Consider the following 17,575-nt stretch of genomic DNA (forward strand, 5'->3'; position numbering starts at 1 on the left):
AAACTAACCAAACATACCCTGTGTGTTGGTCTAGAAACTGAAAGAAGGTCAGAGACTCACCCTCCCTAACGCCAACGACTATATGTCTTGATTGATATCTCAGCAATAATTGTATTTTTATCTAAACTAAGGAACACTCTTCCGCTGAGATAGGGCCAATACTTTATTTCACATCGTATAATAAAAATAGTCGCAAGCCATATCTCCGGCAGAAATATTTTCGTTTTTAAAAAAAGTAAAAGACACTAATCAAAGAATTTGTCCTTAAAAATAGAAATTTACAAGAATACACAAACTTAATTTTGACTAAAGGCAAAAAAATGTCTCAACAAAAGTGGATAGGGTCAGGTTAGGATAGGTTCAAGACCTTAGAAGACAGGCAGCCTTTAAACCTAATGGATGAAAATCTTCCCTTCCCCAGCCAACGCGAATATTTAAGTATAAATGATATTGAAATTGTAGCCCAAAACTACGGGTGATAAAAATTTCTGGCTGATATCTAAATTTTCCTCACGATTCATATTAAAATTCACTATTGAAGTTTTCAGTCTTAATATATTTAATTTTTATTTAACTAAAAATATAAAGTTTGAAGTCAAACTTAAGACGAACGATAATCACTATGAATGAATAAATGGAACCTAAAAAAAAAATGTAAAAAAAAATACTCGAGTCAACTTTAAAAGGAACAAAATTAGCACAAATAACAGGGTGTTCCTGGTCCTTCTAATCCCCTTAAGGCTAGAGTATCATTTATGCTTTACTGAAAAGTAAAGCGTTTGTCATTACAACATTGAAAAATCAAATGTTGCTCAAACTTCTATGAATTCTTTCTCTACTAATCAGGATAAACAAAAAAAACAAAAAAAAAATCTGGTTTCATAAGTCCAATATGCAATAAATTCAAAACACAAGGCACTTGGAGCATGGCTAAAAACTGCTTCAAATTTAGTATTTTAAACCCTGTTTAAACCCTGCTATTCTTATTTCGAGTCTCAGGTGTTTCCAATTAAAGGGTTTGAATAGGGTCTACTGAATTATTTGCAGAGCTGAGTGGGAAATTACGAATAATTGTATTTTTATCTAAACTAAGGAACACTCTTCCGCTGAGATAGGGCCAATACTTTATTTCACATCGTATAATAAAAATAGTCGCAAGCCATATCTCCGGCAGAAATATTTTCGTTTTTAAAAAAAGTAAAAGACACTAATCAAAGAATTTGTCCTTAAAAATAGAAATTTACAAGAATACACAAACTTAATTTTGACTAAAGGCAAAAAAATGTCTCAACAAAAGTGGATAGGGTCAGGTTAGGATAGGTTCAAGACTTTAGAAGACAGGCAGCCTTTAAACCTAATGGATGAAAATCTTCCCTTCCCCAGCCAACGCGAATATTTAAGTATAAATGATATTGAAATTGTAGCCCAAAACTACGGGTGATAAAAATTTCTGGCTGATATCTAAATTTTCCTCACGATTCATATTAAAATTCACTATTGAAGTTTTCAGTCTTCATATATTTAAGTTTTATTTAACTAAAAAGATAAAGTTTGAAGTCAAACTTAAGACGAACGATAATCACTATGAATGAATAAATGGAACCTAAAAAAAAAATGTAAAAAAAAATACTCGAGTCAACTTTAAAAGGAACAAAATTAGCACAAATAACAGGGTGTTCCTGGTCCTTCTAATCCCCTTAAGGCTAGAGTATCATTTATGCTTTACTGAAAAGTAAAGCGTTTGTCATTACAACATTGAAAAATCAAATGTTGCTCAATTTTCTATGAATTCTTTCTCTACTAATCAGGATAAACAAAAAAAAACAAAAAAAAATCTGGTTTCATAAGTCCAATATGCAATAAATTCAAAACACAAGGCACTTGGAGCATGGCTAAAAACTGCTTCAAATTTAGTATTTTAAACCCTGTTTAAACCCTGCAATTCTTATTTCGAGTCTCAGGTGTTTCCAATTAAAGGGTTTGAATAGGGTCTACTGAATTATTTGCAGAGCTGAGTGGGAAATTACGATATAGATTGTCCACTTTCCCCACTCTAATGTCGTTACTATCTGTTCCCTGCTATGGATGTGTTAACCAGTTCTTGTAAAATCAAGCAACGTTTCTCATGCTGAGTACTTTTCACAATAAATTTATCTTGATAATGAGAACCCATCCATAATTTTTGAAACAAGCATAATAGTAGAATCTTGGTCCTAATGCATGAAACGCCAGCTCTCAGCTTTCAAGTTTGGGTTGCTAAAAAAAAGTACTCCTCTTTACTAGATTAGTAGTTTTACAAATAGGGATTAATCCAACTTGGCAAAACTTAAATTCAATTTCTATTGCTTCCATTACGGATAGCACCACTGTAAATCGTAAAATAAGGCAAAACTTTACTTTTAACGAATTCTTAACATAGATTTGTAAATTTTCGTTTTGGCTGAAAAGAGGATAGCACAAACTCCAATCAAACTATTCTTTTTTCAAAAGGTTTTTGTAATTCTAATATATTTCTAAAATATAATTCTAAAATATGGTTCTAAAAATAGCTAAAATATATCAGAATATTTATATCTATGCATGAGGTAGATCATAATAGTTATTTAAAATGAACTGCCTTGATAAATTGTACAACAATATGAATATTTGAGAAAATTCACCTTTCTCGAAAACTTCAAACTGACACAAATTATAATTCTAGCATTACAGAAATAGTCAATCCTACTACTATTGCTGCTAGTACCCCTAATCGCAGCACCATTCCATTCGTAATTATTCCCAAGAGGACTGCTCCTTCCATGACTACCTTTCCCACGGCTAATCTTTCAACAAGTATGATTACTACTACTAATACTATTACTCCCAAACGGCAAGTGAAGGTGTTTTAGATGGCTGTGACAGCTTTAATTTTCATGGATGCTAAAGAAAAAAGTAATGTGGATTTTTGGAGGTAGTAACTTTGAATGGTTGCTTGGTTATGGGATCGGGTATCGAATATTTTAAATCTTTTATTGGTTTTACGATTGGGTGTAATAGATTTGACAATTGGAGAGACTGGAAATTAAGTGATTTGAAAATGAAATCTTGGTTGCAGCAACGACTGCAACCTAGTAAAAAGCGGACTACAGTCCATAGTAACCTAGAGTTTAAAAAGGGTTTTAAATATGTTTTCAGACGTAAAAAAAAAAACAATCAATTAAGATTATTTCAGGAATGGCAATTAATATTTACGTTAAGAATAAAAGTAAAAAGCAGTAACGAAAACAAATATATGGGGGTGTCAAAAAGGACCTTGAAAACCCTCAAAAAAGGTGGAGGATCGAGATAAAAACCATACCACTGAAATTCCCATGGCCAGAAACCTTTGACTGGAGATATTTAGCACTCCATCTTGAGAACCGAAGAAAATTATAGATGGATATAGATATATTTCTCACAAAAGCCCCATGGGCCATGGATAATATAAAAACAACTAATTTCAAACACTTTTGAAAATAACACTACGATAGAAAACCCTCCCAATGTCTCATCCCCACGCTCACAAAATTTCCCATATTTCTAATATCCACTTTGCAACTACTTCCTATTTTATTTTCTAAACACCTTCTATCCATAACATCCCTCCCAAAAATTTTCCTTCTAAGGACCTTCAGTTCTTCACAATAACACATAATTAAGCCTGAGTGTATCACTGATATGTCTCGGGTAAAACTAAAGTCAGTTCTTCGGAGCCTGGGTCGAGTCTTTTTTTTAATTTTAAATCGGAGCCTGGGTCGAGTCTTTTTTTAAATTTTAAATCGGAGCTTGAGTCTGCTAATTTTGGTAGCCTAAGAAAGTTAAATGTATGTAAAATCGAGAATGCCGATTGCTAATTTTGCTGCTTTGGGATATCAATAAAGTAGAATCGATACCATGATATTTCATCCATATCGAAAGGGTGTCGGTGGGATCATTACTTACCAAAACAATTACACTCGGAAGTCAAGTCAGTAGACGGGAGAGAATTGGGGACAACTCTTCGTTGATGTACAGCCTCTACCCCTTTTCCTCCAAGAACAAGGGTTTTAGGTCTCAAGAATTTCATAATTAGTTTTGCTTTTTATAGAGTATCCATGGTTTTTACAACCAGGAAAAAACAGAAAAAAGTTTTACAGAAGCCCACCCTTCGGAACCAAACTAAATAGCTTGCTAGAGCTGAAATACGATTCAATTGATACATTTCCAGGAAGCATATGCAGCTCCTTAGCTTCTAATATTCTCCACCTTCCTCAAATTTTAGCCCTAGAAAATGTGATAGAACCATATTTTTCGCACAGCTGGTTTTTAAAATGCCTAAAGTATCGAGATTTTGGAGTTTTAGATGCCCGAAGCCCTATTGAAGAACCCTAGAACTTCCTGCTGCTCAACCTTTTTCATCGAGTTTTCCATCTTACAAAGGGATTACTTAAAAAAAAAAAACTTTTTTTAGTTAATTATATATCACACACAGGAAAAGCATTCGGTTTTTTCTTAGCAAGTTCTAGTAAAGAACGTACCACGCTGTCATCAATTTTACCCACACTACTCTTGAAAGTAATTCTTTACTAGGTTGCAGCTGTCACTGCAGCCATGACTACCATACATGCCGTCATTCGCGTTTTGTGTCATCTTATATATGAAGATGCAGTTTTTGTCAAAAATTGTATCTATCTTCAATATTATGTTTCGTTACTTACAAAATGCAGGTAGAAATAGCAATTTCCTTTCAAATCAACCCTTGTGATTTTCCTTCTTTCTCAAGACAGGGGACTGCAATTCCCCTAAATGAGCCTTTTCAACTATGGAGTTCTAACGGTGCAATTTTCATTTCGAATCACTTTTTTGCGGGGATTCGGACTATTTGTTAAATTCCTGTAGATTTGTTTTCGCAATAAACTCTTACCACTAATATTAATCGAAATCACAGTTATCATTCATAAATCAGCTTCAAATGGAGATTCTTCCTTACCTGACAGTTTTTTTTTCATAACGCTTTATTAAATTTTCTATTATTATCGGCTAGCGTTCGCTGTTTACTACGTTGTGCCTAAGAGGCACTCACGATCTTAAACGTAGTCGCTCCATGATCATAAACATAGTCGCCGACATTATCATAAACATCAAGATCTGTTTCACTTACCCATAGTGTGTCTTTTTTATGAAGCCAATTTTATCAGCCAGTACTCTCACCTGGCCTTGTTTGCACGGTGCGTTTTCCAATATGGCCACTCCATACTTCTGTAAGCTTTTAAGCCAACAAACAAGACTTGCATTGTCATTTATGGCAGAGAAGAAATTGCTACATGGTAAATTCTCTTTTAAACCTGAATTCCAAAGGATCTTCCGTGAGCACACTTGCTCTGACCTCTTTTTCTGGCTTTCACTGTCAAAGCCACGAAGTAACAACCAATCACTATTGAATGCACTCTTATGTCCATCGCTCCATGCCAAAGACAGTTTTCCATTTAATACCTAGAGCAAAACAGACAAATACCATCTATTGAAAAAAAAAACGAAAAAAGCAACAAAAGAAAATAAGAATAAACTTGGGTTTGGCCATAACAACTACGGTTAGTAGATGATACTTTCAAAGTGCACCTAGTACGTGTTCTAACATTTTCAAACAGAATTGTAAATTACTTCAAGAATTTACAAACACTACAAAACTTCACTCATTCATCTGGGAGGCATGAGCCTTGATTAATAAAAAAGAAACAAAACAGTAACTATTGATACAGAATTTTATTTAAAGAGTGAAAAAATAGGCTTAATAGGCCTACATGGGCAAAATCTGAATTTAATTTTCGCTGTATTGATTCCTGACGCCTGAAAATGGACATTAAAATGTGTTACATCTCTGAGAGGCTTTAAGCTTACAGGGAATGTAGACAGAGCCTACATATTTCCTACTTAAAAATGAGAAGAATATAATGGTAGAGGATTAAGATAAGAAGATATCCAATAGTATCTATTAGGAAGGGGGTTCAGGATGATTTCAACCTTTTAAAAGACCAAATTTATGCAGATTTTCAATCCATATAAATAAAAATCCTCCACTTTATCCACATGAAATGTCATAGTAAAAATAGTATTAAAAAATCCTTGTACAATACTACAAATATGCCTATCCTGTCTTTTAAACACACGTACTTCCCGTTGCTACATTATTCTCGTCGGCAGTTTAAGAATGGCTGCAAAGAAATAAAATAGGATTTTGTATGATTTTAAAAAAATATAGAGTTTAGGTTTGAAATGTTTGAGGCTTAGATTATAGAGTTTAGATCTTAAGTCTTAGATTTGAATTAGTGGAATTTATCTTATGTATTGAGGGGGATGCGATTCGTCTGGATTGTGAAACGTTTAATTTTTGGGAAATTTATTTGAGGATTGTTGTAGCTACCCAATAACGTAAGGCCCAGCAAAAGAAGAATATGATGAAATATGATACATTTAAAGAAAAAATTGGTGTCATGTTTTTTATTTATAATTTGTATTTTAATGTTATATGTTATAGGTCTAATGAATGGGAGCAACCCCTTGCCACCGTGGGTAGCTAGAATGTGAATTTTAAAATTGTTGTATCCTAAATTAATGGATGGAGAATCGTATGAATGGGGAATTGATAAAAAAAAAATCTTTTTAGGAAAAAGATAGATAAAATGATTAGGAGAGAAAAAATTAGGTATGTGAGGAATTAGAATGGTAGAAAGCTATGGAATGCCGAGTAAGAGGTAAGGTAGATAGGTAGTAGAGTAAAGGAAATGATAGTGAAATAGTCATGGATTAGATTACAATTAAGCAAGGAGCCTTAGAGTAAAAAAAAAGAAAGAAATGAGATTGATTTTTTATTTTATTTTCAGGAGTACGAAAAAAAAATACCCGGTTGGATTCTAGTCATTGCATGAAGCATCACCAAGCCATTCACAAGAAAACGAAAAAGAAGAGGAAACCAGAAAAGGAGTTACGTCCAGGATAATTTAGTATAGCCCAAAGAGCGCTGGATAAAAGAAAGCAAAAAAAGAAGAATTTGAAATATGAATTAGAAAAAGATTTTGTATATTTTTAAGATTATAGTCTATATTTGAATATAATTGAATATTTGTCTATATTTGAATATAAAAAAAAAGAAGAACGGCTGCAGAAAAAGCCACCCGTTCTTCAGTCGGTTTAACTTTGGAGCTATATTTATTATTCATAATACTTTTTAGTGTTTTAGGTTTACTTATACATTGATTGATAGTAATTTCTGTTTTAACTGAACTTTAAAGCTGAACTCTTATTCGAATTTGCTTGGAGTTATTATGACTCTTTATTGTTCTTTGAAAAACTTACTTTTCTAGAAAGATTTCTTAAATTAATATATACTAAAAAAAAACAATGGCCTTTTTCTATTTCCCTGCTTTACAATGAATATTCTAATTTTCTAGAGAAAATGAGAAGTAGTAGAGAATTTAACCTTGCATGAGCTCACGGTTGGGTGGGTATCAAATTCTTTCAAAAACAAGGTTCTAGATTTTGATTCAGGATGAAAGCACTTCTCACATTGGCAGTTATCCCTGAGCCAAACAAGTGGGTAGCTCCTTGTAGTAGAATCTTTCCAGGATACATGCAAAACGTTCTCACATTTTTCCACTTTAGTCAGCATATGTTTAACAACTAGCCCAAAATTTGTGCATCTCAGTTTTTGGCTCACAAGAAGAAACGGCTTAAAGGAGGTGTGAAGCATTATTGCATATTTTGAGAAAGTTGTTTTCAGAAATGCTTCATGTACAATAAACCTAGAAAAAAAGAGCCAAGTCAATTTTCTTGATTTCATCTTAGCCAAGTCAATAAATTTGTACGTCTAGTGTTCGAAAAAAAAGATGAAATAATTCTATAGACAAAGCTTTGTCATGAGAGGCACTTCATTCAATCTTTGAATGCAATATGTCAAATGATATGTCATATGTCATATGTTGTAAAGCAAGTTTGGCTCTCTAAGAGTTGACAAACTTGTTTGAACCATGACCATTAACATGATCAATATGATGAAGAGCACCTGGTAAGAATAGTCAAGATCAGTTTTAATAAGAGCACTATGCAGTCAAAGACTCGGTTAGTATAGTGTCTTCAAGGAAATGTTAGAAAGACTTGAGGTGACTCACAAAAGATCTCTATAATTATTGTTTGTTAAGGAAAATATCTTGTATATCTGTTTTGTGGATCCAATGTCCTTATGCTTGGAAAAACGAGGCCAAAGATGTGCTTCTATTTTGCTAATACTACTCTATATAACCCAAAACATGTTCAATTTTTTTTACCTATTTTTGTCCTTCTAGAACTGGCATCCCTCATTTACCATAAAAAAAAAAAATTCTCATTTGTGTTTCAAAAAAATTACCAAAAAAATGCAGGATAATTTTTGGTTCGCTATATCAATGATATTTTTAAAAAAAATGTGAGTCTTCTGTTCCTTGTTATGCTTTTCCTCCTTAGTTTTATATTAGCTAATTAATGTGTAAAGTAGATTTTACTTAGTTCTGGCATTGTTTTTTTTTGTATTATTCCAGTCAAACGTTTTGACTAATTTTCAAACAAATTAGTCTTATTTAACTTTTTGCAAAGTCTTAATTCTTAAAGCTGTTAAGACTGGCATGTAAAGCAAGTTTGGCTCTCTAAAAGTTGACAAACCTGTTTGAACCAAAAGTTGCAGGGTAGATACTATTTAATTTGGTACTGCTGATTAGGCATTCATTTGCCATTTGACATCTGTAGTGTTTATATTAGGACCCAACCAATTTATCAGCTGACCAATATTGCTGGGCTGATATTATTGAGGGTCAGTGTCATTATAGGATATCGAAAAAAATAGGGGTTATCAGCTGATATCCACTCTTCATATAAAAAAAATTTCATATATATACATATATATACATATATATATATATATAAATATGAAATTTTTTTGATAAAATAGAATATTCCAGCATAAGAGGGAAAGGACTAGAAATAATCAATCATACCTGTGTGGACATAAATTGTGGTAGATGTTGATAGATAAGCTGTCTAATTTAAATATTTGTAAAAATTTTGCCGTCCCTCAAGGTTCAATATTAGGTCTACTTTTATTTTTGATATATATTGATGATCTCCTGTAAAGTTTGCAGGAAAATATTAATCTTATAATTCTATTAGCAGATGGCATACCTTTACCTGTCAAAGCAAGAAACGCATCTAAATTGATTAGAAATGTTACTTCAGTTAATCAATGATTTGTTCCCAATAATTTAATCCAAAAGCCATTACTTGGAGAAGGTTTGCAACTCATAGGACTTGTGTGTTGAATCAGTAGTAGTAGTAGCAGTATTAATAGCAGTAGTAGCAGGTAGATGCCCCAGAAGTTTCATCTTGATATGCTAAGCTATTCCAAAACAAATTGCTGATACACCAGTATCAGCAATCTGTATGTTATTGCAAGTTACCAATTTTTAAAATTTAAGGTTTTTATAGAAGGGATGATCGTAAAAACTTTGAAGGAGGCTCATTCGATTGGAAATTGAAAGTTCAAGTTCAATTTTGAAGAATCAAAGGTAATCACAGGACAATCAGCCTTTCCCTCTTAACTGACACCCCCCCCCCCCCAAATAAATACAATCAAAATAAAAATAAACATTTTGTTCAAAAAAGTCTGAAGATAAAATAACCAAGCCTTTGGGGTTAACAACCCCACCAGCAGCATCTTGGGCAAGGGATGTATGTTAACCTAGTTGCTCATTGCTAACACATAAGGTTTTTGCAGAAAAAATTATGTATGAACTTTGGGGGGGGGGGCTCATTTGATTGGAAATAAAAATTTCCAGTGCACTTTTTCAGAGTTAAAAGTGATTGGAGGGCTTCCCCACCCTATTTTCCCCCCAAATACATCCAATCTAAATTTTGGGATGGCCATTTTATTTAAAACAGTTTAAAGGTTAAACAACTTTACCATAGTTAAATAACCATGGTTCATAACCCTATTGTGTTTTACCCAATGTAAGTACGGTGGTTGAGTTGCATGAGGGTTCAGTTGCACGGGGGTTCAGTTGCAGTGGTTCAGTTACACGGGGGTTTAGTTAAATGGGTTGAGTTGCACAAGGGCTCTATTAAATGGGGTCAAGTTGCATGAGGGTTCAGTAGCATGAGGGTTCAGTTGCACGGGGGTTCAGTTGCATGGGGGTTCAGTTGCATGGGGGTTCAGTTATATGGGGGTTCAGTTTCATGGTGATTCAGTTATACAGGGGTTCAGTTACACAGGGGTTCAGTTACACAGTGGTACAGTTACATGGTGGTTCAGTTGCTTGGGGTTCAGTTACATGGGGGTTCAGTTACATGCACACCCACATACCCTGCTACAAATTTTTAGAACTGGAACTGCTTATTATTAGAATCAAAGTACAATTGTTTATCTTAATACCTTTTGAACACATATAAAACCATTACAGGTACTTCAAAATAGGGCAATGAGAATACTTGGAAGTTTTTTTTTATATCAACCATCAAAGCTTGAATATGCATCAGAAACAGAAACAACATTTTTTTCTTAAATTTGTTAGATTTAGAACATACACAAGAAGTGAGTATTTCCATACAACATTTTCAAATACAAAGTCCTAGTAACTATTTTTATGAAAAATCTCTGTTGATTTTGCCCCTATATTTGGCTTGTTGGGATTCTTGATCATGACAAATTTCCTGACAAAGTTTATTGGTTTGCTTTAAGAAATGATATTAGCATAGTAAGTATCTAAAAATGTTTTCAGAATTTTATAGTATTTCTTGTATAAGCCTAGAATTAGGGCTGTTGAGAACAAAACATGATAAGAAAACAATTCTTACTTCATAATATGCAGAATAATTGTAGTAACATATTTTGACTGCAATTCTACTATACTTTACCCTAATCTCTCAAATGTGCAAATATCTAGCTCAGATTATATATTCCCCATGGGTTTTCTATTTTTTGATTCTGTCAGTGTTAACTCAATTTATGGGGTACACAGGCAGAGTTACCACCCCTAGTGATTTATCACTATTTCTAGTGATTTTTTATGTTGCCTATTGATTTTCTTCTAGCTAGTGACTTACAGTGATTTTAGTTTTAAAACTAGACATTTTTTCCTAAGTCTAGTGATTTTTCACAATATAGCATTTAGATTCATGATTCAGTAGAATAAACCATACAAGAAGCTAATTCATAAAAAATAAATGCAAAGTAGTGATTCACTACATTCCGTAATATGTTCCAGATTAGCATTTATGCAAATATACTGCCTTTGAAACTTCCGATTTCTCACCATATGTCGATATCAGATATAGACCCCAGAGAATTGTCGTTGACATAACACTCGAAGCTAGATAATTGCAAAATTGCAAAAATGTTCTATACTTCCGATTTCACAACATTTGCTCAGGTCGAATTTTTGTCTCCATATTTATGGGTGTTTTTCTCTGCAATCTATCAGTTCTAAATTAGATTTTCTTCTGTTAAAACCTTTGAAAGTGGAGTGAATGGTGGATATGAATACACCTTCTACATCTGCACATACAACAGAAATGAAGTCATTGAAAAATAAGAAGGAAGGTATATATTGAATATAATTTTCCAATTAAAAAAAAGAAATGAGCAAGGGGGGGGGGAGTCTACTCTAGGAATTGTCTAATGATTTTAATCTTTACTCCTAATATCTAATCAAAATTCCAATAATACTCCAAATTCTCTTATTTGTAATTCTAACACCTAATAAGCACAGATAACATCCTATTCTTTAAGTTTTTGGATTTATATCCTAACTTATCAAACAGTTTGTGGTAACAAACTGTAAGAAGGGAGCAACAAGGCTGAATAGTAACCAAAACTTTAGAAACAGAATTTTGATATCAATCAATATATCATCGGCTTATTATGTTGATTCCAAATATATAAGATTCATTAAGCTTAGTTTTCTCATAAAAGGCTAAGAAACTGTGAATGCCTGATTTTTGAAAGAGGAAGGAAACACCCACTAAAAGTCATAGAACTTTAATTAAAATCAAACCATTAGATTTGGCATCTCAGAGAACCATACTGTATGGGTTTCAAGCCCCTATCCGCAAAAATATTGAATTTTAAATTATTTGCCAGAGGAAAAATCTTGTATGCATGTTAATTCTTCTAATTCACAGCAGGCGGGCTATTCAGTTGGTACTATTTAGCCCTCTTCTTTTTGCTTCACTCTGTGGGCTACAGAGCTACTGTCTTAGTTGTCTCTTTTTTTTTAGATATTCTCAGATATCTTTCAGTAGATCTTTTGACTCAAGGAGTTCAAATATAAGATGATAGATATCAATTTCTGTGCTCTGTGTGCAGGTATAGTTGGCTAGGCTCTTGGCTGATAGTGAGATTTTGTGGTGTTTGAAGTATTTTAACAGTTTACAAAGCAAGGTCTGTTGTGCAGACGTCAGTATATTACATTCAAATAGGCAATGGTCAATTGTTTCATTATTCATATTACAATGCCTGCAAAGAGGGGACAGGGGAATTGAACCACTTGAATTAGAAAGCTTATATGAGAATGCAAGGAAATTTAGTCCATTTGTTCCAGAACGAATTCTATGATAAATTTTAGAAGGATACTTATTGGGAAAGGGGGAAAGGATAGGATTAATCTTATTAAAATTAATATCTGATAGCTTCTATCGGTAAATATCTCTAATTGGGATTGGTGTCCCACTTGGCTGGTCAATATTTATAGCATGTTTGCTATTTCATCAACCTGATGATTACCACTTATGCCAGAGTGGCTAGGAATGTACTGAAAATTAGTTTTTATGCCACTTGAAGCAAGATTATCAATAATACTGAGACAATGATAAGTGTCAATGTCCAACTTATATTGAGTAGCTGAGGCCAGCAACTCAAGGCTTGATAAAGAGTAGGAATATATGATGATATTATTTTAATTTGCAATCAAAGGTTGGTTTTGCTTAAGGTGTTGTAATGCCGTGATTATGGCATTTAACTCAGCAGACATTATAGATAAATTATTATATAATCTCTCGCCCATTGCAATTTTCAGGTGAGGAAGGAAAACACCACTTGCAACCTTCTCATTCATTTTTGACCCATTAACAAATATTTGGAAGTGATTTTTATAGGTAACTGTATTAAGTTCTGCAAATTTTTTCTGGACAAAAGCAATGGGGGTTAAATCTTTATCCCACTTTGAAAATTCAGTATTTATTATGGGAATTGACCAATTCCATGGAGGGGATTGGGGGAAAGTAGGTGCAATAGACTTTGCTGGTACAGGGAACTTCTTCTGAATATTGGCATACTCATCTGCAATGCCTCTATACATGGCTGGATTTCTTAACCAATTATGTATGGTGTGTGAGCTATTTGATTCAATTTTTGTAAGATGTTTTGTCAAGAGAAAGCTACGTCTCTCCCTTATTGTTGTTAATCCACTCTCCATAAGCAGAAACTTGGTGCTTGTGGGTTTCCTAAGACCAATTATGAGACATGTTATATCATTTTGTGTTGTTTCAATTTTTTTTTCATCTGGGTCTTTGCACATACACCATAGACAATGAGCCCATAGTCAATATGGGGTCTTATATGTGATTTATAAAACTGGAGTAAGGTTTTCTCCTTACTTCCCCAGGGTGTGGAAACAAGTCTTTTTAGTATATTTGCTTTTCTATAGCATTTTTTTATTGTGTTTGAAATGTGGAGGTGGAAATTAAGTTTTTGATCAAACATGAGGCCTCGGTAATTAATCTGATTATCTTCTGGAATACCGTAGTTATTTTATTTAGAGTTAGTTTTGCATTAGCGTGGGTTCGCTTTTGATGAAATTGGATTATTTTTGACTTAATAGGTGCAGTGCGTAAGTTTGAATTTTGAGAGAATTTTTCAAATTGGAAAAGTGACTTTTGCAGATTTGACTGTGCTATTTGAAAGGTGTTGCCAGATGACCATAGCACCATATCATCAGCATATTGTAGATTTGTGTGGGGTAGGTTCATGTCCCACAGATATAGAGCAAATAGGATGCAACTGAGAACTGTTCCCTGAGGTAGGCCTTTGGTTATTGTCTTTTGGGGTGAAGAGGCTGAACCAACACAAACGATGAAACTTCGCACTTCTATGAAGGATTTAATAAAAGATACTAGCTTAGGGGGTACTCCAAGGTGTGCAAGTTTAATTAAAAGGGTTTGGTGGTTCACATTGTCATATACCCCTTCAAAATCTAGGAAAGCTGCAACTAGGACATTATTTTTTAGAAAGATTCATTTATTGCATTTTTTAGCAAAATGAAAGCATCTGTTGAGGAGTGGTGTTTCCTGAATCCAGTTTGAGTGTGAAGGATCATATTATTTTTTTCAACAAACCAGTGGAGTCTGTGATAGATCATATTCTCCATTATTTTCCCCATCACAGGAGTAATCATTATGGGCCAATAAGACTCAGGGTTATCTTTTGGTGTATTTTTCTTTAGAATTGGTAGGAGGGACAAACATTTCCACATATTGGGGAAGCTAGAAGATGCCCAAGCGTGATTATAACAATTTAGCAGTTCTTGTTTGTATGAAGGTGTGAGATTCTTTATCCACGTAGGGTGTATATTGTCATAGCTGCCACTAGTTTTGGTTCTAATATGATGTATTGCATTATTCAGTTCCTGGATTTAAAATTGATTACTTATTTACTCGGATCCTGGGCGTGGTTGGTAACTTGGGTTCATAGTAATTGTGGACAGTTTGCTTTTATTAATTGATGTTAGCTTATTAACAAATAGAGTTGAAAATAGGTTGGCTTTTTTATTATTATTGTCATGATGGGTAATATTATGTATATTCTCATACAGTAGTGGGTTGGGGGAAGTCTTTTTCCCACAGATGTGGCTTATGACTTTATGTATAATTGGCTCATGTGTTTCTCTGGAGAGATTATTTGCAAAATTATTCCAGTATTTATATTTAGCATCTATTATAGTCTTTTTTAGATTAGATTCTGCTTGTAATTTTTTTAAATATGTAGTAGGTGATGGTTTTTTTTTATGAATTCTATCCTAGCTGCCTTTTTTTCCACCATTTATTTAGGCACTCATTTGTCCACCATGCTTTAGGAATTTGTTTAGGGAATGTTTTCTTAGGTGTTGTCCTGGGGACAGCATGATTAGCTGTATTTATTAGTAAAGATGTCAAGGCTTCAGCATCTGTGTCAACTGTTGTGTTAGAAATGCATGAACTTTGGGTGAAACTTGTAATTTCATCATTTAGCTTATGTTGGAACATAGACCAATTTGCTTTAGTGTTGATATATTTGGAGGTATGAGATAAAGTTTCAGCAGGTTCATTTAGGGAGCAAACTATATCAAAGTGGTCAGTACATAGACTATCAATTTTATTTATGTAAATTTTGTTCAAAAAAGTTAATGACACAATTTGTAGGTCAATTGTGGAGAATCTGCCACTTTTGGGTTTGAAATATGTATTCAGGTTTGGAGGGGTAGCAACAGATAAATCATTATTATTGGAAGTCATATGCTCAATGAATTTACCAGCTTTATTTGCTGGTTTATTCCCCCACAAAAGGCTGTGGGCATTGAAATCTCCACAAATAATGATATTATTTAACATATTAGAATTATTTATAGAATTAAAGAAATCCTTGGCATCTGTGGTTTGGCCATTAGGGTTATAAAAGCTTATTATGTAGGTTTTTAAATTATTCAGCCAAACACTGATACCAATTGCATCAACATCATTTGCAAAATCTGGAAAATTGATGCCACATAATTTTATATTATTTTTAACTAATAAAGCTACCCCACCTCCTTTTCTCTTTGAAGATCTATTATTTCTGAGGATAGTATATCCCAGAGACTTAATTTGTTGATTTTGGGTTAAATGATTTTCCTGGAGACAAGCAATATTAATTGAATTATTATTCATAAAAGATATTAGTTCATTTAGCTTATTTTCTGTGAGTGATCTTACATTCCACTGTAGTATTGATATATGTTGTGTTGTTGATTTATTCTTCATATGACTGTGTATCAATTTTCAGCTTTGTTAAAAGTAAAGCAAGATCTTTTTTTTTGCTTGAATGAGCATATCATATGGGATGTAGATTTTTGCCAATTCTACAATGATTTTTGTTTTCTGTAGTTGATGTATGTTCATGGCCTGAACTGCATTACAGTTTAGAATGAATAAGCATATATTTGGGGATTGCATTTTTGGCTGTGCCTCCTGTTTTTCAGTTAAAGGATTAATTCCATGCTAGTGTTTCTGGTTTGTCTTTTCTTGGGGGGGGGACAGACTGACCTCATATCACCGGACAAGGATGCTTGTTGGCATAGCGACTTCTTTTCATAGGGAAGGAAGCTAGGGGGCTGAGAAGATGGTGTTTTATATGGGTTGCTTGAGGAATTGGGGGTGTTTGACTTGGGGGTTTTAGTTGGTTTCATTACAGGCTTTATTTGGTATTGTTGGGCAGCATTTGCTTCCATTGCTGCAAAGGGGTATAGGATGGTCTTCTCTGTTGATATTTGGAGTGTTAGAGCTCTTTTCTTGTATGCAAGGCATAATGATTTATTTGTAGATTCATGAGGGCCTTTGCAATTGATGCATGTAGGCTGAGTGTTGTTGCAAGTTGTCAACTCTTTAGGATGGAAAGTTTAACAATTACTACACTCTCGGAGAATTTCATTGCATTTGTTTTTTATGTTTCCCAGTTTGAGACACTTATGACACTGGATAGGCTTTGGTTTGTACTCTTTGTGTGGTTTGATTTGCCCAAATAGGAATAATTTTTCTGTGATATTAATTTTTTCATTCAGTGTGAAGAAGAAGGATCTACTAGTTTTTAGGCCATTAAAGTTAGGTTTGCCAAGTAGGGTAACATTCTCAACTGGGATTGTGTTTCCAGCCCTATCTGAGAGCCCTTCTTTTAACTCCTGAGTGGATATCTCTGGGGGAACATTATAAACTACTATTTTTGTTGTTGATTGTTTTGGGTTCCAATTAGATGCAATAATTGGGGTATTCAGAAGGGATTTTTGGTTAATTATTGTATCTGCTGATTTCTGATCTTCTACAGCTATTAGCAGAGATCCATCATGGTTAATATTAAGAGAGAACATTGATTTTAGCAATTTAAAAATTGCAACTCTTATTGCAGTGATCATTTTTATTCCAAAGGGGGTAGTAGGAGTAATTTTAAGGTAAATTCCTAAGTTTTTGGAGGGAGGATCTTGGGCAGGGAGAGGGGAAATGCTTTTGATTGGGGATATTTTTTTTTTCCTTTTTTTAGAGCTTCTAGAGAGGACCTCTTGAAACCCATTATCATCATTTATGGTTACATTAGCCCCTACACTTATCATAGTCCTATTCTCCGAATTGGAGCTATCATTTGAACTTTGAGATAGTGTGCTTGACCAGCCAAGATGGTATCTTTCACTATGGCACTTTCACTGAAATTTGATTTGGGATCTGGGGGGACTTTTTTTTTTGGAGGACTTCTAAACATTGCCTATTGGAAAAAGCTTTA

General features: G+C 33.7%; 1 protein-coding gene across 4 annotated transcripts in view; it reads right to left on the bottom strand.

The window, feature by feature from the left end:
- Window positions 1-17,575, bottom strand: part of LOC148944422 (gamma-butyrobetaine dioxygenase-like) — a 73,355-nt gene that overhangs the window by 46,246 nt on the left and 9,534 nt on the right. For all 4 annotated transcript variants that reach the window (XM_089100131.1, XM_089100133.1, XM_089100135.1 and 1 more), the window contains 2 exons: window positions 7,475-7,796; window positions 5,159-5,490 (listed from right to left, as the gene is read on the bottom strand). In XM_089100131.1, coding sequence (XP_088956257.1) covers window positions 5,159-5,490; window positions 7,475-7,744 — 602 coding nt within the window. In that variant the 5' untranslated portion in view covers window positions 7,745-7,796. The remainder of the gene's footprint in view (window positions 1-5,158; window positions 5,491-7,474; window positions 7,797-17,575) is intronic.

This window comes from Artemia sp. Qi Xiang Cuo, chromosome 14 (assembly GCF_049724085.1).
Source record: "Artemia sp. Qi Xiang Cuo chromosome 14, ASM4972408v1, whole genome shotgun sequence".
Lineage (NCBI taxonomy): Eukaryota > Metazoa > Arthropoda > Branchiopoda > Anostraca > Artemiidae > Artemia > Artemia sp. Qi Xiang Cuo.